Source organism: Oryctolagus cuniculus, chromosome X (genome assembly GCF_051225735.1).
Source record: "Oryctolagus cuniculus isolate XC-2025 breed Fujian yellow rabbit chromosome X, ASM5122573v1, whole genome shotgun sequence".
Lineage (NCBI taxonomy): Eukaryota > Metazoa > Chordata > Mammalia > Lagomorpha > Leporidae > Oryctolagus > Oryctolagus cuniculus.
This window is the reverse complement of record NC_142888.1, coordinates 3,260,946-3,283,962: the sequence shown is the minus strand read 5'-3', so window position 1 is coordinate 3,283,962 and position 23,017 is coordinate 3,260,946. Positions and strand designations below refer to the sequence as shown.

Here is a 23,017-nt window from a genome sequence, read left to right as displayed (position 1 = left end):
CCTGTGACATTTAAATGCTGTCCTGAAAAAGAGATTATAGGCAGATACTCCATAGGGTTCCAGATACCAGAAACAGGACTAAAAGGCTGGCATTACAAAAAGAGAGCCTCAATACAGATGAGGACTGTTTAAGAATGGGGAATTGTCCAACAATGAAATCGGGGTGGGGGTGGCCACTCCCCACTTCTGGAAGTCTCAGAGGGCATGGGAACCAGATGGGCTGTCATCCCAGACATTTTTAAAATGATTCACGCTCTGAATAAGAAGTTGGACTCCATGGATACAAAGGTCTTTCCCAAGTCCATGAGCCCAAAGTTCTATGACTCCTATTATATTAACTTTGTTCTTGGTTTAGTTCACTTTAAAAAACTTAGGAACTTGATAAATAATTTGTCAGCATATGAATGCCTAGGTCCTCAGATTACTATGTCAGTACTCCCAAACCTCATGTTCATTAATGGACTGAGGGATGTCATTAATGTTAGAAACAAAAAGGAGTTATTCCTGTCTTAGTTATTCACAAAGACGAACTAGACAGGGTCCCTGCCCTCCAGGCTGACAGTTCAGTGCATTCTAAAACCTTAGTTCAACAAATTTCAACCCTAGAATGAGATCGTTACATTCAGAAACCTTTCCTACCTCATCATTTTTATTTCCATTTATTATTAACATGTGAGTAATGAAGAATTCTTGAAGCCAAAAGAACTTTCAAGAATTCTTGTGATTGATGGTTTGTTGCAAGAATATTTCTACAATTTTTTAACAGGGTGACCTACAAAATCTCAGGACATTCAATTTTTTTAGAAAACTTTTATCTAAAAAATATAAATTTTGAAAGTACAACTTTTGGATTATAGTGGTTTTCCCCCCCATAACCACCCTCCCATCCTCAAACCATCCCATCTCCCACTCCCTTTCCCATCCCATTCTTCATCAAGATTCATTTTCAATTATCTTTATATACAGAAGATCAACTTAGTATATACTAAAAGATTTCAACAGTTTGCATCCACACAGAAAAACAAAGTATAATATACTGTTTGAGTACTAGTTATACCATTAATTCACATAGTACAACAGATTAAGGACAGAGATCCTACATGGGGAGTAAGTGCACAGTGACTCCTATTGTTGATTTAACAACTGACACTCTTGTCTACGGCGTCAGTAATCACCCTAGGCTCTTGTCATGAGCTGCCAAGGCTATGGAAGCTTCTTGAGTTCACAAACTCCGACCTTATGTAGACAAGGCCATAATCAAAGTGGAAGTTCTCTCCTCCCTTCAGAGAAAGGTACCTCCTTCTTTGATGGCCCGTTCTTTCCACTGGGATCTCACTCACAGAGATCTTTCATTTAGGTCATTTTTTTGCCACAGTACCTTGGCTTTCCATGCCTGAGAAACTCTCATGAGCTTTTTAGCCAGATTCGAATGCCTTAAGGGCTGATTCTGAGGCCAGAGTGCTGTTTAGGGCATTTGCCATTCTGAGTCTGCTGTGTATCCCACTTGCCATGTCGGATGGTTCGCTCCTTTTTAATTCTATCAATTATTATTAGCAGACACTGTGACCTTCAATTTTTAATAGAATCAAAAGAAATTAAGCTGAACTATCAAAACAACATTTCTACTCTTTTTTAAAATTGTCCTTGACTAAAATTTTAGTGTCATATGAAGAGAGCTTTATATGTCATTGCAATCTAAAAGTAATACCCATTAAAGGTAGACCAGATACACTGAGACTGAAGATATTTCTGAGAGTTTGTGTGGGCTTTACATTTTCCTGATGGCACTGTGTGGAAAAGACCTCCACACAGAGAAGGAAAGAAACTTTCACTGTTACCATTTTAGCAGTATGAGTCCAACAGAATCTCAAAGATTTTCTAAGTGAAGTGGTAGTTTTGATTTAAAAGCCCAATCCTGTACAACAAAAAGAGTCTAAGAAGAAATGTTACTGTTACCAGTTATGAGAAAATTACAACCATGAATTATTAACCTTTGAAAGATTGCTTTCTTCTCAGTCATTCTGTGATGGCTTTAAAAGCAGTTTTGAATGGAGCTGTTAGGCTCTCATAATGGCTCAGGGAAACTCGCTGAGCATAGCCAGGAGAAAAAGAAATTTAACCACACTTACTGAAACATCAAAAAACCCACATTGACCAGACTGCAAAGGGCTTTTGTGAGTGGTAGTATGAACAGAAGGTAGAGGAAAAGCAGCAGCATCCTCCTAAAATCAGAAGGAACCAAATGGGTTACTTCCTAGTTGCTTTCAGGGATTAGTATTTTTTGTGTCTGCTTTGGTTAAAATTATGGTTCTAAAATAGGGAGTTTGGATCTCCTGGGGCTGTTACTGACCTACTGCACAGGACAATAAACAGCACTCTCAAAGGCTGGCCTGTGGAACATTGAGGAACTGAGGTGGTTTGTCTTTACCATTGTAAACTTGAATTCCTTCCATTTCCCTTCTCACCACTGAAGCCCTGAAGATCGCCTTTTATGCCAATCCACACTGTGAATGCACTAAAGAGTAGTAACAGTTATTTCCAGACCCACTGCAGGGAACTCGGATGGGGGTCATATGTAAGATTAATACAAAGGTACTTCAAAAATTTTGTGAAAATTGAATTAAAAGACAAAATATTTTGATGTAAAAATACTGAAATCCATGCATAGTTTTTTTCATAATATGTACTTTTCAGGAACTTTAAAATTTTATTTATTTATTTTATTTGATAGACAGAGATCGCTCGCCCATCTGCTGCTTCACACTCCAAATCCTGTAACAACCAGGATTGGGCTAGACCAAACTCAGGTGCCAGGAACTCAATCCAGATCTCCCACAGGGATGGCAGGGACCCAAGTACTTGCTCCATTGCCTGCTGCCTCCTAGGATGCACATTAGCAGGAAGCTAGAATCCAAAGTGGAGGCGGGACTCAAACCCACGCACAGTGATATAGGACACAGGCATTCCAAGAGGCATCTCAATCACTGTACTGAATGCCAGCCCCTTTGTGAACTTTTGAGGATTCATCGTATCATAATTCTTGGGGAGGTAGTATAAAGAAAACAAGTGAAAAAATCACTTTTTTTTTAATTTATTGACAAACAGCAATTGTACATATTTAAGGGATACAATGTAATATTTTAATATATGCATATATTTTAATGATCATATTAGGATAATTAGTATCCATCACTTCATATATTCAAGGTTTCTTTGTAGTGTGTACATTCAGAAGTCTTTCTTCTAACTATCTGGAAAGTACAGTATGTTATTGTTAACTATTATTACCTTATTGTACAATAGAACACCAACAGGCTTGCTTTCACAATAAGGGAAAAAAGTACTTTTTAATTCAATAAAAGTAAACTTTTCTGAGATTTGACTTACCTATATATATTATACTTGTGGTCCCTTAATCCTCACAGCTTAAAGGATAAACAGATTTTCTTGGTTTATGTTTCCCCAGAAGCAAGACCCTAATAGTACAAGTGTAAGTCTGAGTACAAGTATTTTATGTGAGAAGTGACTCCAGAAAACACCAAAGATAAGCAAGAAAATCAAGACAGAGAAAGAAAGGCAATGAATACATGGTATGTTATTATCAAATCACCACGGTGGGCAACTGGGTATCAGCCCTACTGGAGAAGACTGAGAGATGCTGTAGAACACACAGCAGAGCTCTCCAATCCAAGGGTAAGGAAACCAACATTTGGCCACTAACTCCCTATCCATAATTGGCTGAGTGCTGCTTGAGGGGAACTAACTTGTTGGCATCTTTGGGTTACCTATCTGCAAGGCGAAGCATGGTCCATTAGCCAGAAAAAAATAAAAGCCACAAGAGTCACAAGAGTCTACAGTAAGCATTCAGCATGAGAGAAGAGAGTTGAAGGAATATAAATAGGGCACCAACAGTGTCTGCTGTACAGGATGACAAAAGCTAAAACAAGGAACCAACATTGTGGCATAGTGGGTAAATCCAACATCTGCAATGCCAGCATTCCAAATGGGCACTGGCTCGAGTCCCAGCTGCTCCACTTCCAATCCAGCACCCTGCTAATTCACCTGGAAAAGCAGCATAGGACAGTCCAAGTCCTTGGGCACCTGCATCCACATGGGACACCCAGAAGAAGCTCCTGGCTCCTGGCTTCAGACCATTGCAGCCATTTGGGGAGTGAGCCAGCAGATGGAAGATCTCTCTCTCTCTCTCTCTCTCTCTCTCTCCCCCCCATATGCGCGCGCGCACACACACACACACCATAATGCTGACTTTCGAATAAATAAATAAATCTTTTTTAAAAGCTAAGACAAAGGTGAGCATAGAGTTCTAGAAAAATTGTGGGTAGGAGAGGTACTGGACAAGAAGCCAGGTTCTGCTTCACAGGGAAGAAGACATATCAGCTGAATATCAAAGAACAAAATTAGACAGTGAGGGGCCAGCTCTGTGACGCAGCAGTTTAACGCCCTGGCCTGAAGCACCAGCATCCCATACAGGTACCAGTTTGAGTCCCGCTGCTCCACTTCCAATCCAGCTCTCTATGGCCTGGGAAAGCAGGGCTCCTGCACCCACATGGGAGACCTGGAGGAAGTTCCTGGCTCCTGGCTTTGGTTTGGCACAGCTCTGGCCATTGTGGCCAATTGGGGAGAGGACCAGCGGATGGAAGACCTCTCTCTCTTTGCCTCTCCTTCTCTCTCTGTGTAACTTTGACTTTCAGTGTGACAGGTGCATAGAGCTAGACTAGAGGGGAAAGTGGAGAAGGCAGGGAGGGGAAATAAGTGAAAGAAAAAGAAATGAGGCTTGCCAAGTAGACAGGAGAAAATCATGAAAGGTCTTGGTTTTAACACAGTAATTTACTAAATTTATGTGTCAAAAAATAGCACAAAACTCTCCTTATTGAACATATATCTTGTAGTCTCAGGGCTGGATCCTAATTCTGAGCCCCACCACCTTCTAGTTGTTGCTACTTGGAAGAAAGTTTCTAATTCTCAAATGAGAAAATAATAGTACTTTTCTCATTGAGTTACTGTGAAGATTAAATAAGGTAATTCAAACAAAACTCTTAGTACAGGGCTTGACAACTAGCAGAACTCAATAAATGTTAGCTAAAAATAAAATCAATCCACTTGATAAATGACAAAAAGTATTATAAAAATGTAACAGAGAAATGATGGTCTTTTCAATAAGTAGTAATTGGTCAACTATGTATCCATGTGGAAAAATTCATCTTAACCCCTACCTCACACCACTTTCAAATATCAATTCCATATGAATCATGATTCTAAATTACAAAGGCAAAACAAAAAAGTTTCTAGAACATATGAGATATCTTCACACATGGGATTGACTAGTTAAGAATTTGCTTAAGAACAAACAAAAGAGAACACACACACACACACCATAAAATGAAATAACTAATAAACCAGACCACATAAAAATAAGAATTTCTTATCCAAGACAGTGAAAAAGACAAGCCACTGAGTAGAAAAGGATATTTGTAATACAAGGAGTCTTCAGAAAGTTCCTAGGAAATGTATATTATGAAAAATCTGTGCATGGATTTCAATTTTTTGCACCAAAATAAACTTATCTATTAACTCCATTTTTCACAAGCTTTTTGAAGTGAGCTTATACTTACAGATGAAAAATGATTTGTAGTCATAATATATAAGCCTCTCCTACAATACAATGAGAAAATCTACAAGAACTGTATTGAAAAATGAGGAAAGATCTTGAATAGGTAATTCACAAAAGGGAATATCCAAATAGTTAAAAAGTATGCATGAACAGGTATTCAATCTCACAAGCTCTCAGAGAAGTACAAATTAAATCACTGTGACATTTCATTATATACCCACCAGAGTAGCTACAATTAAAAAGACAATATCAGTGTCAGCAAGAATGTGGAGCAACTGGAATATTCATATATTGCGGGGAGTGTAAGTTGCTAGGATCATGTTAGAAAACTGTTGGGTGGTATCTACCAAAGCAAACATATCCATCCCCTTTTATCAATAATTCTACTTGTAAATACATATCAAACATCTGTGTATACATAAGCTCATCGGCATCTGGTACATTCATTAAGTTACTACTTCGGATGCCCACATTCCATATCTAGATGGATATGGGTTTGAGTCCCAGCTTTGCTCTCTATTCCAGCTTCCTGATAATGCAGAACCTGGGAAGCAGCAAGTAATGGCTCCAGTAGCTGGATCCCTGAAATGTACATGGCAGAACTGGACTGAGTTCTCAGCTCCTGGCTTTTGCTTACCCCAGCCATGGCTTTTGTGGACATTTGGGGAATGAACCAGTGGATGGTTGGTTATCTCTCTCTCCCTCTCACATCTTTCTCTGTCCTTCCCCTCTCCATGTCTCTGCCTTTTAAATAAATAAAATAAATGCATTTAAAAAATTTTAAAGGCCCATCAAAAGGCATGTAGAAAAAAATGTTCAAAGTAATATCTCTAAACTGGCAACAATCCAAATGCGCATCATCAGGAGAATGGATCAAGAAAGCATGGTATGCATGCACTATGGTATTTTACTCATCAATGGGAATGGACAATCTACTATATATGCAACAACATGAAAAATTCTTACATAATATTGAGTAAATAATGCTAGATTCTAAAAATTACATATATAAATCCGATTATAAAAAGTTAAAAATACTAAAATCTAAGTAATGGAGTAGAACTTGGGAATTATTGGTTACCTTCGGGGAGGGGGACAATGACTAATGAAGACTTGAGGGGAAAGTGAGTGTTTCAGGTAAGGCAATGCTTTATTTCTTGATTTCAGTGGTTACATGGGTTGTTTTGTGAAAATTAATCAAGCTGAACTCTTATGATCTGTGTTTTTTTAATACGTAATGGTAAACTTTAATATAAAATTAACAACTCAGTAACTAAATATAATCAGCAGCAGTCAAAAGGCCAACAATATTAAAATGTCTAAGGATGAACATCTTGGTGTTGAGGCCCATGAAGTAATTCCAAAGCCTCAGGTGTTAGTGACTGAAAAGCTGGACTTGGTTCAAGTTTATGGCCATAAATCTCAGAAGGCTCTCAAAACAGCCAGATAATTCCACTGTACTTCCTTACTGCATCCACGTTCCCTCCATGAGACAACTTATTAACACCTCCTTCTCTTTGCTCCTCACATTGCCAACAGCCGCTCAGCTGATGACCTCACCACATACTTTGCAGAGAAAATAAATGTAACCGTAGAACACTTCATCCCAGTGCTGTCAGTCCACCAGCCCACCTGCCTCTCAGCTCTGTGCTCCATCTTCCCCTCCAGGTCTCATGGACGAAATGGGGCTTTCATCTCGTCCCTTCCCAGCTACTCAAGGACTTCCACAAATATTCCATTTTCTCCACAAGCATCCATTTCCTTCTCTCCACAGAATCCAAATATGCCTAAATCATCAATACTTTTTAAGAAAATTCACCTCAATATCTCATTCCCCTCCAGGCACTGCTCCATTTCCCCTCTCCCTTCAGAGTAAAACTCCTTACAAGAATTGCCCACACTTGCTATTTCTTCTTCCTTTCCTCCTGCTCTTTCTCCAGCCCTTCCTATTTGGCCTGCATCTCCATCTCTCCGCCAAAATGGCACCTATCAATGCCATTATCTACTTACAGGTTACCAGACTCAATGGTCTCTTGTCAGTGCACATCTTGCTCTCAGAAGAATTTGATCAAGCTGACCTCTCCCCTATTCTTGAAACACCTTATCCTACCTTCCATCATAACATACTCTCCTGATTTGCCTTCCAGCTGTTTGGCTGCTCTTTCTCGGCCTTTCTTCTCTCTCATGAAACTTGCAAACTTGAACTTCCCTAGGCCAAGGCCTGGCCCCCTTTTCTTTACTATCTGCACTGTCCCCAGCTCCAACACTTCTTTCCACCCTGGACTTCTCTCCTGAGCTCTCAACTCATGTATCTGGTTGTGTAAGACACATCAGCTGTCTTAAACTTAACATGACTCAAATTGAAAACTATTGTTGCATTTCCTCCACAACAAAATATTCACTGCCTCACTAGCCTTCCCTATTTTTGTAAATGGTGCCACCTAGAATGAATGAGTTATTTAAGCAATAAGTAAATAAATATGTGCTGCAGTAGGTAAATCCTCTGCCTGTGGTGCGAGCATCCCATATGTGCGCTGTTTTAAGTCCCAGATGCTCCTCTTCCAATCCAGCTCTCTGCTATGGCCTGGGAAAGCAGTAGAAGATGGCCCAAGTGCTTGGAGCCCTGCATCCATGTGGGAGACCTGGAAGAAGCTCCTGGCTCCTGGCTTCAGATTGGCCCAGCTCTGGCCATTGTGGCCATTTGGGAAGTGAACCAGTGGATGGAAGACCTCTCTCTCTACCTCTCACTGTCTGTAACTCTACTTCTCAAATAAAATCTTTTTTAAAAAAAACTAGGAGTCTCCTTTAGTTATTTTTTCACACTCTGTACCCAATCTAATCAGTAAGTCCTATGAATTTATTTCCAAAATTAATTCAGAATCTGACCACTTGTCACCGTCTCCACAGCTACCTCCCTATAGTCCTAGCCATCACCACCAGACACACTATCCAAGTGGCCTGCCAGCCTTCACACTTGCCTCCAGAATGACTTTGCCAAAGTGTGCATCAGATCATGCCACCCATGTTAAAGGCCTCCCAGCTTGTGCCAGGGCAACAGGAAGCAGTAGTTAAGGATGAAGCAGCAAGCAGATTGTGCTGGGGAATGGCGATCTCGGTGGGAGCAGCCAGACACCCTCAAGGACGTAGAAAAGGGAATAAGTGCACTCCTGGGCTTCCTCTCGCTTTGAAACTCCCCTAGGCTGGATCAATGCTAAAGGGATGTGCACAAAGTGCCTGGTGCCCTGCCCACAGCCCCTCTGCCCTGCTCAACCCCTGCAGACATTCCTATATTCACTACAGGCTTCAGTCATCTCTACCTGGCCCTGAAGCATGTTGGGACCACACATGGGGCAGGTCCCAGATGCCAGAGTTCTTGTTCCAGTGCTACCTTGCATAAGTGAGGCCTGTGTGCAGAAACAGTCCAGCTCCCTCATTTCCTCAGTAGAGGAGGTATTGAGCTCAGAGTGTCCCCAGCTGGATTAAACCCCAGTGGTGCACAGTCATACCCAGCTTATACCTTGTATAGGCTTCCCTCCCTGCCCTGTCTCACTTCCGCACTCCCTTTCTGTGTTTCCTGATATCGCCTCCCAAATGAATTCTTGCAGTGAAAATCCTTGTCTCCAGCTCTGCACTCTGGGCTATCCAAAGTAAGACACACAATATTGTGCTTTTCCTCCCGAAGGTAATGCCTGTTATGACCTCAAATGAAAACAATGCTGTCTTAAATTTAAATGGACAAAAGAGAGATCTGAACACAAAGTATGGAAGTAGCGCTTTAGAACAATGAAAAAAACAGTAAGAGATGTTAAATCCATCCCTGGGTACTATGTTAACCTCATCTTTATCTAGTCACATATCAGTATGTGTAGAGTATGTCATTACGTGTATGCATACACTGATGATCCTCTCCTAGCTCCATAACCATTAGTTTGTACTCTGCTCAGCGGCAAGGACTGGAAAGGACTGTTAAACTCTGAGTACCTAACTGCCCATTGCTGCTTCTCCAGAAAATGCAGACGGAAGCACACATTCCACTCCCGCACTGTTTCACTTGTGTGAAAGCTAACTTGAGATCTCTCTCTCTCTCTCTCTCTCTCTCTCACACACACACACACACACACACACACACACACGGGAAGTGTATGCACCACTCAACAGGCTGCAAAACTTCCCTCCAGTACTTCTGAAGTACTGAAATCAGCACTCCCCCAACTACACTGCCTAGCTCTCAGCACCGTGCAAAGCGAAGGGCCTGGCCCTGCTGTGTGGTTTGGGGTAAGAAGGAGGTAGGATTAAAGCGCTCATTTTAAGTCCCAAAAGTAAAATACGACTTGGCCTACGGCAGTCCTAATTCTTTCCAGAACTCATCCCCGGAATTGCCCTTTTAAACAACCAGTCATTAACCCAACTCTGGGTCTTTTATAGCTGCGAAAACCGATCGCGCACATCATTTATTCATTACGCTTATTATTATTGTTATTGCAGAAAGCAGCGAATTCCCGAGGCGGGGTTCAAAGGGTTTTTCAGAGGAGCAGAGGAAAAGGGAGAGAAGGTGCGGGCGGGCAGGGACCTGGAGAAGGCTGGGCTGGGTGGCCGGGGGTGGGGGAGAGGTGCCCGGAAATCCCCAGGGAAGGATGCCGAGAAAGTGCCTGGGTCCCGCGCACTCCCGAGGCCACTGTGCACCGGCGCAGCTGCTGCAGCCCCCGAGGAAGCTTCTTACGTAAGTCTAAGCCGCTGACATCACCTTCGCTGCGAGCGTCGCAGCTCGACTAGGCGCCAGAGGACGGACGGGCGCGCCAGCCCGGTGGCCCTGTCCACCATCCTGGCAGTCCCTAAATGATTCCGCTGCCCCTGACTGTGAGCCAGGGGACCCGCCTGCATACCCCCTGGAGCGTAGATGACATAACTGAGAGTCCGGAGGTGTCGCAAGAGTGAAGTGAACGCGCAGCGGAGATGTCCAAAGATCTCCCAGCCCTCCTTCCTGGCTCCCCGCAGCCAGCCTGGCGGGACTATTTCACACGGAAGTCCGCAGGCGACAACCAGCCCGGGCCGCGGGAGAGCAGCCTGCAGAATGCTTGGAGAGCAGATGCTCCAGCAAACCGCTTAGCAGAAACCCCGGACTGCTGAGGCGGACAGCGTGCCCAGGGGGCTCCGGGCTCTCCAGAGGGCTCAGGGCCTCTCCCTCCCACGCCCCTTCCCGCGGCCCCTCTGGCACAGGAGGGTTTTCAGCAGAGCGCTTTGGAGTTCACTCCAGGAGGCCAGCTGCGCCGCGCTCGGTTTCGCAAGAGGGCAAGGCACGAGTTCGGGGCTCGGGGTCGCCCTGAGAGCATAGCAAGAGTGGCCAAACGGCATGCTGCTGCAGAAGCCCTGAAAAGACACGTACTGCTCCTGGAACCCCCAAACACGCATGGGGTGGGCTCTAGGGCTGGGGGCCAAGCTGCTGGCCACCACAGAAGTTATACCTCTCTGCCCTCCCAAGGACACGAAAGGCGAGCCCGGGAGGTGAATGACAGAGCCTCCGCCTCCCGTGCTCCCCAAAACGCTCCCTGTCTGCCTCCTCTCGGCTCAAGGCTGCCTGCGAATTCACAGGGTGTCCTTTAACTTTGAGCCCTCCACTCTGCATCCCCGCATCGGTGTCCAGCCTGGCCACTCAGGCCCAGGAGGATGGCGGTGGATCTCGGGGCAGGGAGGGCTGCGAAGCCGAGAGTGAGGTGCAAGCTGCCGCGGGCGGGCGCGGCGCCGCGGGGCTGGGGTTGGGGTTGCGGCGACCGCGGAGGGCGCGAGGGTGCGGCGCAGGGGCCGAGCGCCCAGAGGGCGGACGGCGCGGGTACTCACGCACTGCCTCCTGCTTGGGGTCCAGCGTGCCGAGGACGCGCTGCACGCCACCCAGCTTGCCCTGCAGCGCCCAGACGCGGCGATGGGTGAGCTGGATGTCGCTCTCGAGCTCCTGGAAGAGGCTGCATGCGTGCCGGGCCACGTCGGAGAGCTGCCGGAGGACGCGGGCCAGCGCGGCGTTGCTGACTGCGCACAGGTCCAGCATGAGTAGCACAGCCGCGGCTGCCGCCGAGGACGCGTCGCCAACGGCCGCCGCCGCCTCCGGGATCCCCGCCGCGATCTCCTCGCCGGCCGCCGGCGCCTCGCCGTGAGGCGGCTGAGCCTGGTCTGCTGCCTCAGGCAGCGGCGGTGGCGGCGGCGGCAGCCCGGGGGGCGCGGCGGGCGCGCGGGGAGGCTCCTCTGGCCCCGGCGCCTCGGCCTCCTCGAGCCGGCCGGGCGGCTGCAGGGGCGGCGGCGGCTCAGCGCTGCCTCCACTCGCGTCCTCTGCTGGGCCGGGCGCCGGGCGCCGCTGCCGGCACAGCCACTGCGGCTCCACGATCCGCTTGGCGAAAGGCATCCCGCGCAGCCGGGTCGCGACTTTCTGTTCTCTTCCGAGCACCCCTTGTGAGCTGCGGACCCGGCGCGCCCACCTGAACAAGGAGAGGGCAGGAATCAGCCAAAGGCGCGATCAGGCAGTCCGGATATGTAGGGGCTCCTTGCTCACCTGGCCTCCTCCTCTTCCCCGCCCTCTCCCTAGCAAATCAGTCCAGCTGGTCCTCTCTTGGGTGCACGCTTCCCTGGGGAGGATGACAAGCGCCGGGCACAGAAATCCTGGGGTGTGCCTGGGCTCTCCTCACTTGCTTCCAACTGGGGTCGGCTGGCTCAGCTCCATCGCTCCTGCGCTCGCTACCGCCGCCGCCGCCTATATAAATGGGTGTGTGTGTGTGTGTGTGTGTGTGTATGGGTGGGTGAGTGTGAGTGTGTGCGCGCGCCTCAGTTTGAAAGTACCCCGGCGCAGGCCTCTCCCCGCGCGCCCCTCGGCCGCTCCGGGGAGCGAGTGTGCCCGGGATCTCTCCTCTCTGGGCGGGGAGGAGGTTTCTAAGAGGCGCTCTGAAAACCCGGAGAGAGGAATCCGCCTCCAGTCCGGGCGCAGGAGGCGGCGCGGGGGCGGCGGAGCGGACGCAGGGCGGGGGAGGCCAGGGCGAGGGGGGCGCAGCGCCCTGTGCGGCCGCTGGGAGTCACTGGTGGCCTCGCGGCGCAGGGCAGGTTCTGGCGCGAAGACACTTCCTCAGGTCCAAGGGGTGAGGACTGAGCCGGTGGGGGCGGGGAGGCCTCAAGTTTGGGAGTAGGGGTGTGGGTAGCAAGCGCAGAGGGAGGCGGGGAGGGTACTGGGGATGCGGCCGATTTGGCCTGTTGCAGCAAGTTGCTTCGCCGGAATTCCAGCTCTGGGCAAGTCCTTTGGGCTCTTAGAGGGGAAACTTGACTACTCCTTCAGGGTGCCCCGGGCTCTGGGAGCGCAGTGTGCAGCTGCAGAGGGTGACGGGCGTGGGCTCCTGCTTGTGCAGCCCCAGTGACCAGAGTGCTGCTTATATCCCCTTCCCAGGCAGCACGTGGTCGCGGGCTCTGGGCACCCTCTCTACAGAACATCATGAATGAGACCCAAACCACCAATGAGCAAAACCCCAGAAAACTGCTGGCAAAACTCGTTGCACCTTAGATGAGATGAACACGATTCTCTTTGTCACCGTCCTAGGCTAATCATACGCAGGGTTTTTGAAGTTGTCCGTCAGAGAGATGATTCACAGAAGAACGAAGTTTTCCCCTTCAGTTGACTGAAAGGTATAATTTCTTAAAGGGCATACATTTTCGATGGCAGCAGTCTGCAGGCTGGATGCTGTCAACCTAAAACGTAAAGAGTTTGGGAAATGTTAATAAAATGCATGCTTTCATCGCTCCAAAAAGTATACTGGCAAAACAGCTTTGTATTTTAAAGTCACAAGCCAGATCTTGGGAATGCAGCCTTCGTTTCACGTGTTGAGAGTGAATTTGGGGAAATACGTTGTATGGCAACAATACGGTGCTGCAGAGCTGCCGTGGTGTCTCCTGGCCTCTCGGTCTTTATTGAAAGGCCGCTGCGCAGGGCTCAGTGGTTAGCAGTTTGGACTTGCCCACATTTTGGTTATAAAGGTTTCAACAGAGCCTTGTCTTATTCCTCCTAAAAATAATATTCTTGGCAATTGAATGTCCTTGTTCATAAAAGATCCAGGCTAGGGCTTTGGGGGTAAAGGGTCATGATGTCCACAAGGTACACACAAATGATTGAGTCATAACAAGGAAGATGATGACAATAATGTGTATGTGTAAAGAGAGAGAACAAACTGGCAAAATGTAGAAAATAGTCTAGGTAAAGGACATATTGAGGATTGGCATGCATTTTCTGCAGATTTAAATTTAATTGAAAATAAAAAGTGAAAGGAAGAACACTTTAACAGTTTCTAAGGATTTGTTCATTTTCTCACAAATCTAAAAAAGCTTAGAATTGCCTGCTTTAAAATTTAGCTTGACTTTTTAATATGTTCACATTCAGAACATGAATTTTGCTAGGTAGGCAAGCCAGACTCTTCCCTAAACACATGGAAGCATCTAGAACAATGAGGGAGGGGATATGAAAGCAAGTCCGATGGCAGCAGTCCCCTGCCTTCACTCCCTGTCACCCAGCACTATCCTATTAATAGCATTCAAGGACACCAGTGAAGTAGACCCAGCTTAACACTGACATGGTCAATGAATGAATGTGTGTGATTCTCACATCCAAAATGAATTTCAGGTTGTTGGCACATTCCTTCCAGGGCCAAAGAGAAATGATCCCAAGGGAAGGACACAGGCCCAGGAGAAGGAATGTCCCAGGAGGTAATTAAGCTCCAGAACAGACTGCATACCTTGATGTTTGCCCCAAAGCACAGACTCAAGTCAAGATTTCAAAATGATTCAAAGCATAGCTCAAGGATGCACAAAGGAAAAATCGCTTTGTAATCTTTTGGCCTCCTACTCATGTGCCGATATGGCTGTTTGGTTAAAAATAAAAAGCTTTGATTCTGGCTTTAGATTCCTTTCGTTCTCACTCTCCCCTCCCTTTTCTTTGGTGGTCCCCAGTGTTTTGAGTTTTTACAAAAGTTTGTGTGTGTGTGTGTGTGTGTGTGACTTTGAAAGACAGCCTCCTCCAAACTCACCAAAAATATAACTAGTATCAATGGTCAGAGTCATTGACACGGTTGCTTGATGTATTTTCAGTCCTCTGTCAGGTGTGAATAAAGGCGTCTTTAGTAAACTTTGTGATTGCTACACATTAGTACTACTGTGAATGGAGATAGTGTGCTAGCTAGGAGAGGGCAGCTGTCGGAAGACCTCCTGGCCCCAACCTACCCCTTACCCTCTCAAGTCCCTCCCGGGTGATTCACCTCTCCTCCCCATACATGGTTTTTTGGAATGGCTCCTGCTTGATGGAACTAAAATACTGAAATCAAAGGGGGAAAAAAGGAAGCAATGACATGTAATCTTGAGGGGATGCTGCTATAGTCCTAATGCTGATGAATTTTCAACACACCCACAAGTTGTGTCTTGCTTATTCAAATCCCAAATTGCATCATTTTATCCTGAGTTTTCCCACAAAACGTTCTGATGCAGTCGAGGTTGCTATCTGAAGCTAGATTGTTATACCTAGTTATGTACATGTTGCTCTTTCCTGATACCCCTCTCTCTCTCTCTCTCTTTCACACACACACACACATACACACACACACACATTCACACACCACTACTTATGAACACATATTTACTCCTGGCTTGTAGCCAAAATGGAAAGCAAAGGCAGCATTTAAAAATGACCCTATTGCCTAATCTCCAGCCATCATTCCTGCAGTGCAATTTCCCCATAAACTCAAATGTACAGTCAGTATAAACCTTATGCCATTGTAAAATGAAAGAAATATCCTGTCTGTTGTCCCCACGCCCCAGTTACACTCCTGGCTGCTCAAACCCAATAGAGGGAAAGACTTTGCTGAGCAACAGAATTGGCATTACGGTGGCCGGAGAACCTCTCCACTCTCAGTTGGCTATCCTCATGCTTCCACAGAACCATAGTCAAGTTTCCCGTAGCACCTCACAAGCAGCAAGGCAGAAATTCCCAGAAGACTCTTCACTAAAAATGTTCTGATTCAGATATCCCAGCACTAGGATTATTTATACTTGAGAAAATACTTCTTTTGTCTAAGAAATACCAGATGCATGGTGCAAGTTAGCATAATCATTTAATTATAGTGACTGAAGACTCCCTTCCTCCACTGAATTGCACCTATTTCTCACTTAATCACTTTAATTCAATCCTAAAAACCCTGCCACTAAGTAAAATGCTGTTAAATAAAAAAATATTTCCATGGGGGCTGGGGCTGTGGCACAGTGGGTTAAGCAGCAATCTGCAATACTGGCATCCCATGTAGGCACTGGTTTGAACCCTGGCTACTGTACTTCCAATCCAGCTCCCTCCTAATGCACCTGAGAAAGCAGCAGAAGATGGCCCAAGGGCTTGCACCCCTGTATCCGCTTGGGAGACCTGGAGGAAGCTCCTCGTCCCTGGCTTTGGTCTGGCCCAACTGTGGCTGTTGCAGCCATTTGGGGAGTGAACCAGCAGATAGAAGATTTCTCTCTCTCTCTGTAACTCTGCTTTTCAAAGAAATAATCTTGAAAAATATATTTCCATTAATTTCATTAGGAAAAGTTATGAACATTCCATTACAACCTAAGTGACCTAAACCATTTCACAGATACAAGTTAACATAAGTAAGACCCAACAATTTAAAAGTAAATGAACATGGATTGTACATAAAAAGTAATGTTGCAATACCTTGTAAAGGACGAAAGGCGGATTTGGAAGTAGGTGGTGAGAGGAGAAGTGAGTGGCCGTCATTTTCAGGAAATTCTTGGAGGGGAATATGGATCACATCAAAGCAGAAATCTATTGAGAGCTTATGTTTATCCTATACTTAAACTGCTCTTATGAATAAAGTGATAGTAGAGAAAAATATCTTATTGGAAAAAATGAAAGCTAAAGATGCGAGAGCTTTGCCATATGGGCAGAGCTCATACACATAATGGACTGAAGGGTTGGGGAGATGTTACTCATCTTTCTGTACCCCACTTCAAGAGGCCGCCACCTCCAGAGTCCGCTAGAGGTTCTCCCAGGTCTGAAGTTAGCTGCTAAACTTAGAGACTTATCAAGTCCCTCTCTCCTTTAGCTTTGCTGGTTTACGGGAGGAAGGCAGTGGCCCATGCTCTGATTCCATCTTGTCTGAGTGGGCACACGTTCTTTCACACGTGTAGCTTATTGCATACAGATTATGTCCAAAACTTATGTAAACTCAAAAGTCTACATTTTCCTCAGCTCCAGAATCTTGGCTTTGTCTCCTGGTGTTCCCGTGAAACGCTTGAGGAGGACATATTCATTCATAGAACAAAATATCAAGCCTCTATACACTTAAGTATGAGGGTACTTCAAATATTTATGGAAAATAGAATTCAAATAGACTTTTGGTGCCAAAAATTTTTGAAATCCCTCCACAGATTTTTTTCATAACATACACTTGTTATGAACTTTTTTGAAGACCCCTCATATGCATGGATTTCAAAAATGTTGGCCCCAAATACCTTCTCATTCCATTCTCTGTGGACTTTTTGATGCCCCCTTGCGTGCGTACCTGTACTAGTATGTTGATGACTCTCGTGTGTAGAGTTTCAAGGGGGGGAAACGACTCTATGTCACTACTCACAGCTGTCCCTTTCTTTGAGCTCTCACTTTTCTTTCACTCAATTTCTCCTTCAGTCTATTAAGTAGGAAAAACAGGAGTCTCTGTGTTTTACTGACAGGGAAACGTGGGGAGGGAGGAAAATAATGCTACTAAGTGGTTTTCCCATAATGTCAAAGACAGCAAGTCCAAAGAGTGCCCCCCCAGCCTTTTTATCTTCCCATGCAGAGACCTGTTGATTACTCACATTGTTTCCAATGAGAGGAATTCTGCTTTCTTATCTTCAAACATCCTAGCCTCACATTTTACAACTGAATATAATTTTAAACATGCCAAATCTGGATCTAGTCAGAACTGCGAATACATAATTCAAAATAACTGACAGAGTTAGAGCAGATGGCGATAGCACCCAACAATGGAGTTTCATTCATTTATTCATTCCTTTGGTTACGCAACAAACATTTGCTGGGTGTTCAGGCCTCGGTGAGATGCTGGGGATATAAAAGGAAAGAAGACACAAACAGTGCTCTCAAAGGGTGCAGACTAGTGGGGGAGACAGACATATAAACAAATAATTGTAGTGCAAAGTCAGGCAAGCTGTAATAGAGATAAGAATTAAGTGGTATTCAGAATCCCAGAGCGATTAGCATTGTCTGGGAGGACTACACAGTGGAGCAAGGATTCTAAGAGCAACACAGGCTTCAGGGCTGCTGATTCTTACAGCTCAGACCTGGAAAGGATGAAGCCGAGACCCAAGCATGGGTCTGCACGTCACCACGTGGTTAAAGGAACAACAGAGTGGCTTTAACATCCAGAGGCCCACCAACTGGCTGCCAGAGCAGATGTGCTCTTGACTATAGCTTCATTAAACGGTGTTTCCAGCAAGTCTGTAAACAGCCCTGGAAATCAGGCTGTAGGAGAAGGAATGTGGAAATTATGTTGCCTTTTTTTCAAAGCTGACTTGTAATTTTCGCTCTTTGGCAGGGCTCAGTTTATAAAGAGGAAGTGGAAGATTTTTAATATATTTCCTATAAAGAAAGTCCTCAACTGGGTAAGGCGAACCACAGTCTCTGGGGCACATGGTGCTAATAAAGTTAAGCAGCTCCCCCTGTCCCCTCCCCTTTTTAACTGTTCAGAATTTGCTCTCCAAGCACCATTCTGTGATGAAAACACCCAGTGCTGGCCTTGACCCAGAGGAAGTGCTTTTGACCGTGGTGGTCCTAAAATAAATCAGCCTTTTTTGAGAGGGACTTGAGGGAGTAAAACCTACAACTCCCATTATCAGCCTGGGATTGAGTCCTTGTGAAGAGCAGAGGCAGCAAACTTCCAACTTTATCAAGATCGTGGTGCTCATTAAGGAAGTGAAATTGAGCCAGATTTGAAGGAAAGCACTATAGTAATTACAGAGTTATGAAGATTTCAAAGCTATGCGCCTGGGCACGCAGAGTGCAATGCGTTTCCTTTGGGTTCAGAGACACCGCAATTACAGGGCTTAAGGGTAGCAAAGCACCGAATTAGAACTCCCCATTAGTTTGATTAATCACTGATGTTAAGTACAGGCACTGCAAATGGCTCAGCCTGATTTGTGTCTCTTCCTGGTCCCCCACCCCTTTTTTGCCCTCAATTTCCTTTACAAAATCAGGGGGCCCAGGAAGAATACAAACCTTGTATTAACAATAAGAAATTGGGTGCAAGAAAGTTAAAACTTCCTGAAGCTTAACAACTTCTCTCCATCAGTGATGGCTTTGCCAAGAGTTGTATAATAGCGTGTTCTTTCTTCTTCCCAGGCTGTTAAATGTTAACAATACAACAATGGCATGTTAGTAAGTCTAATAAGAAAACCAGAGAATAAAGTACTTCATGCGGGTTCATAACAAGTTAACATTGCCGTAGGAAGCTCACTGGGATAATAATATATGATGTTGTATTAGACGGGCTATCACACATAACGAACCAAAAAAAGGTATTTACTCAATTAGCAGTAATGGCTGAGAGTCTGCTTCTTTGGAAGGAACTACTACACTCCTCTAATCAACATGACTAACAAATCCACTTGCAGAAATGGTGTCTTGCCCTTGAAAATGACACTGCTGGTGTTAGGTAGGTATTGGGGGGGGGTCAGGATATTTGGTCTGGTGCCTCCTCATCAACACAACCAAACATCACAGCCAATTTCATGAATTGGTAACACAAAGGTATGAAAAGGTCAACTTACTGATTCAAACCCAGCATGATGGAGCCATCAGAGAAAGAACTCTGTAAACGGAAATCTAGAGCTCTCAACACAAAGGCACTTGACTGGAAGGGCCAACACTTAAATTGCATGCTAAGACGGCCCTTGATGGGAAAGGTGATTTTGTCAGTGGGAGATTTGTAACAAAAAATGTCACTGAAATTTACTTATGTGGCCCTTTTCATATTTGTGCATCAACTACAGCACTCTTGGGATCAAATGTGAGACAACCGACCAGTCACGCTTCTTAAATTCTTTTTGGAGATGTTTTCTTTCTCCTCCTCAATTGTAAAGATCCAAGAATAACAGCCCAGTGCACAAAGTAGTCATTTTTATTTCTCATCCTGTCTCGACGGTCTCATAATAGGTTCAATAGGAGTCTGGAAATAATGAAAGCCTCTCCATAGAGAAACACAAGACTCGCCATAAGGCATGATAGCACCTAGGAGTCTCCTATAGTAACGGTCACACCAGCAGAAACATTGCAAGGTCTGAATTTCCTACTTATGAGCACAAGAATTTAAAAGGTGACTATCCTACTTACTCTCTAGTGTACAGATGGACTACCAAGCCACTAGGATGAAAATAAACAGTCATCTTAGAATTCTGTTGAAAAAACTCAGTAGGCCTATTACTTCAGTTACAGCCTCATTTTGATCTTCTTTGAAACACATTTAAAATATTTCCTTCTTACTGACTTTGGGGAGAACTTCACCTCTGGTTGCTAAGGAAGCCACAATACAAGGATAGGGAGGCAGAAACAGAGAAGAGAGTTGTATTTTTAAAAAAATATATTTTCCACTTTTATTTTAGTTTTGCTGTTTGCTGCTAGGAGAGGGACAATTTGTTTCTAAACACGCTTAGGCCTCAGGTAGTTTTGCTTCATGTAAGAAACATAGCCACTTACCCTCTTCTGCCTTCCTAATATAACAGAATCTCACTTTGTTTCCAGATGGTAGTGGTGCCAGCCAATCTGCTCACCATCTCAGACTCCTTGCATTTAGGGTTGACCAGATGACATAGCTCTGGACAAGGACATCTACACAGAAATCTGCTAGAGATTTCTGAACGTGTTTTTGCTTTCTAATATAAGATCTGCCCCTTCCTGTGTCTTCCTTTTTCTTGAAGATTGGACTCCAGACTGCAATAGATGGGCTGTTCTGGACCATGCCATGCATGAGAATGAAAGCCTCCTGCAAAGGATGGTAAAGCCAAAGGAGAGAGGGCACCTGGGATACAAATCAGAACTACAGCTGCCCCATACCTGGACTCCTTTCACTCTAGATTTCTTATATTATGAAAATAAGCACCAATTTTTGTTAGTCACTGTACGTACAGATACAGTTCTGTCTACTGAGTACTAATTCTTGGCAAAACAATGCTACCTAATTCAGGAGACCAGAATTCTGTACTGTCAGGAGACCAAAGCCAGGATCCAAGAGCTTCCTTTTGGGCTCCCACGTGGGTACAGAAGCCCAAGAACCTGGGCCATCTTCTGCTGCCCTCCCAGGTGCATTAGCAGGGAGCTGCATGTGAGGTGGAGCAGCCAGGACTTGAACCAGCATCCAAATGGCGTTGCAGGCAGTGGCTTAACCCACTATGCCACAGTGCTGGCCCCAATACCCTATCTTAGATCAGGCTTCGATTAGCAGAGACTGAAGTAGAAAATTTGGGGTGTCGATGACTTAGTAAAGGAGTACTCTCAGGAGGAACCTGTGAGGAAGTAAGGGTGGTAGAGGGAGCTAAGCAGAGATGTGCATTCAGGATAAGGCTAGCCTCAGAGACCTTTAGAGTGTGAGTACCAGTCCAGAGTATGTTTGACACAGTTCTAGAGAGTCCTTGGACATGGGTTGCCCTTCTAGGGGGATGTAACCTTCTGAGAGGTTCATTTTTTTAAATTAAGAAAGCATACAATTTTTTTGCATTTCCCTCTTTGAACACAGCATCAGAAACTTTCATCCTTTGAATTGAAGAGGTTGCTTACAACTCATGTCATTCACCACTTACCTATATGCAACTAGCCACCATGTTGGTTCTGACCAGTATAACATCCCAAGAGTTTTAAATACTAATCATAAACCAATTAATTTCATCCTCAACTGATCCCTGGATAGGAAAAATTGCAAAAGAATTGTTAATATTGAGATACAAGTTAATGTGAAGCATAAAAACAAGAATCAATTGTGATAATCTCCCTTAGATCAGTATTCAACTGATCATGCTGAAAGAACTCCATGACTAGAGAATCCAAAAACTCAATTCAGGGTTTCTAGAGTCTTTGTCCTGTCTCCAAACTCAACATCTTTGATGTTTAAATATTCAAATACCTAGAAGGAAGAAACTAAACTAAATGACCCTTCTAGATCTAAGATTACTTATTTTCGAACACTGATGTTCATTATTAATCCAACCTAAATTCTTGCATGCTGCTTTGTAGTTTCCAATGTTAAAACATATGAGATGCACATTGTATATTATGTCTACACAAAAACAAGTATATAGCAATGTATAAAATGAAGGCAACTAGGGAGAACTGTGTAATCTGGGAGGTAATAAAGGCTACCTAAATCCAGTTGCCATTTGGACCAATTCCTTCAGCTTTACAATAGCATAAGTTTGGTTTTTGCCACCCGAAACAGAGAATTCCACCCTAGCAAAGCTCTGAAATCAATATGACTTTCTTCCCCTTCAGTCTTGTTCTTCCATATATGCCAAGTGTTCAAATGGCTAAAACCTAGGCCTAATTGACAGGTCAGTCCCTGAATCTTCATAGATCTGAAAACTCCCTCTGAGCAATTCCACACAAACAGAAGAATTGACCATGTAAAGATCATACTTTAATTAAACATTGTATTGAATCCTAATGCCTAAATGAAGTGTTTTATATATTAATGTTGATACCTATTTATTATATATGTGCAACAAATAGACAAAAGCCAATCCAATTCAATGCTATTGGATGGTGGTTTACTTTGCTGTTTCCTCATATTTTAAGATTCCCTATGATGTGTTTACAAAGCTGTCATTGTCAGTTCTAATTGTAGGAAGGTAACCCCCTGTGATTAAGGTAGCATCCAAAGGATGGAGCCTGGGGCTGAAAGTTAGAAACCTTAAATACAGCACTTGTCAGTGAGTTAGAGAATTCCCTGGGCAAGCCACCCTTTTCTTTTCTCAATTCTCTTTCAGATCATAATTCTCAGCTTCATATATGGCAGTTCTGAAAACAAACCTCAACCAAAGGACCTGGTGATTCTGGGATGAAATGAACCACCATGTACTGCTGTTATCTGACATGATGTTTGTGGCTTTTTGTTTCTTTGTTTTGGGAGAAAATGATATCTACATTCTTCTCCATCATTGTCTAAAAAGAGTTTCCTTGGGAAACACAGCTGGAGGTTTACCCATTTTAAATGACAAAACAAAAAATATTCCCCAAATCTCTGGAGTCACTCTGCTCTGGTCTAAGAGGATTCTTAGGCAATAGTTTCCTGGTAACCAGTCTCAAATATATTCCCATTACTTATTTTATTTCCGAGTCTA

At 44.6% G+C, this 23,017-nt stretch overlaps 1 protein-coding gene across 2 annotated transcripts in view; it reads right to left on the bottom strand.

Moving 5' to 3' along the window:
* The window catches only part of NHS (NHS actin remodeling regulator), a 379,159-nt gene extending 366,414 nt beyond the window's left edge, over positions 1-12,745 (bottom strand). For both annotated transcript variants that reach the window (XM_008272397.5, XM_051827613.3), the window contains exon 1: positions 11,468-12,745. In XM_008272397.5, the coding sequence (XP_008270619.1) occupies positions 11,468-12,023 (556 nt within the window). In that variant the 5' untranslated portion in view covers positions 12,024-12,745. The remainder of the gene's footprint in view (positions 1-11,467) is intronic.
* Positions 12,746-23,017: the final 10,272 nt, after the last annotated feature.